Consider the following 1,364-nt stretch of genomic DNA (forward strand, 5'->3'; position numbering starts at 1 on the left):
AAGGAGAAGCTAGTTACTTGAGGTTCACGCTAGCGCGAGAGAGGACTCGTAACCCATGCCTCATGTACTGCATAGTTCCGCTCTCACTCATAGTGATAGCTTTTCTCGCGTATACCATTGTTTAGATGGATGCCCTTGTAGTTGCAAGTATTCGAGACTTGCATCTATCGCTATTTTCGAGATGATGACGAGACACCACTTTGTGTTGGATGATGATTATGATGAGACTATTTGTATGTATATGCTATGAATACATTTGTGGTCTCGCAACCATTTGTATGTGTATCATGGTGACATTTGTATCTGCTAAAGATTCTTGTATAAAGCCTGTTCAAATACAAAACAAATATGCAAAAAAAATCAAAAACTACTAAAATTAGCAGTAGTGAGTGGAGAAAAGTTAGCAGCAGTGTGACAGTAGCAGTAGCGCGTCCAGCCAAAGTGTGCTAGAGCTATTAGCAGTAGTGAGCTTCCACGCAGCATGCTGCTGCTACACTTGTATAGCAGGAGCGCGGGCTTGCACGCGCTGCTGCTACGGGTTAGCTGTAGCGCCTTATTAGTAGCGCCGGTCCCCACGCTACTGATATACCTAGAACCCGCGCCACTACTAGGCTTTCCCTAGTAATGTATAACCTTAGTCTCTTCAACCTTTCGATCTCGCCCCACGACACAACAAGCACACCCATGACGACACATACAGAGAGGATATCTAGCGGCGCTCCAATGGAGTTCAGTGAGCATAAAGTCGAGACCCACACGAGGGAGACGAATCTCATGGTGGTGTACACCATCGAACTGGCCATGGTGGAGGACTCCATCAACACCGTGGAGCAATTGCCTACTAGAGACAAGTACAAGGTGGTCAGCATCGACCTCCAGTACACTACCGGTCTTCTCGGTAAAGATCAGAAGGTTGCCGTCACCCAGTTGTGCATGTGCCATCATGTCCTCATCTACCACTACTGCATGGCCACAGAGCCTTGTGACCGTTTAGCCAGGTTTGTCAATAGCACTGACTACAAGTTTGCTACGGTGGAAACCACCAACGCTATTAAAGCGCTCAGGGTTACGGGGCAGCACGAAGAAGGATTCCCTGGTTGAACTCGCCTCGGCCATCATCGACCCATACTACGAAAAGATGAAGCAAGATGCCAATAGAACACGTCTCGTATCCTAGCACGGGGCCTGGATGCGGCAACTGGATGAACCTCACCTCAGGTTCACGGCCAAGAGTGTGTACACATGCTATGAGATGCACATGCAGATCGTTGACATGAGGAATCGCCTCGTTACCGAAATTGACGAGGCCGGATCGAGCCACAAGCATAGCAGTAGCGGCAAGCGTCACAAGAAGTAGATGATGA

At 48.3% G+C, this 1,364-nt stretch overlaps 1 protein-coding gene across 1 annotated transcript; it reads left to right on the forward strand.

Moving 5' to 3' along the window:
• Positions 1-723: 723 nt before the first annotated feature.
• On the forward strand, positions 724-1,101 carry LOC147979496 (uncharacterized). The gene has a single exon (XM_087515241.1). The coding sequence runs from the start codon at positions 724-726 to the stop codon at positions 1,099-1,101; it is 378 nt and encodes a 125-aa protein (XP_087371367.1).
• The last annotated feature ends 263 nt before the right edge of the window (positions 1,102-1,364 follow it).

Source organism: Triticum urartu, chromosome 3A, assembly GCF_056163025.1.
Source record: "Triticum urartu cultivar PI428250 chromosome 3A, HENAU_Tu73, whole genome shotgun sequence".
In the NCBI taxonomy this organism is placed as follows: Eukaryota; Viridiplantae; Streptophyta; class Magnoliopsida; order Poales; family Poaceae; genus Triticum; species Triticum urartu.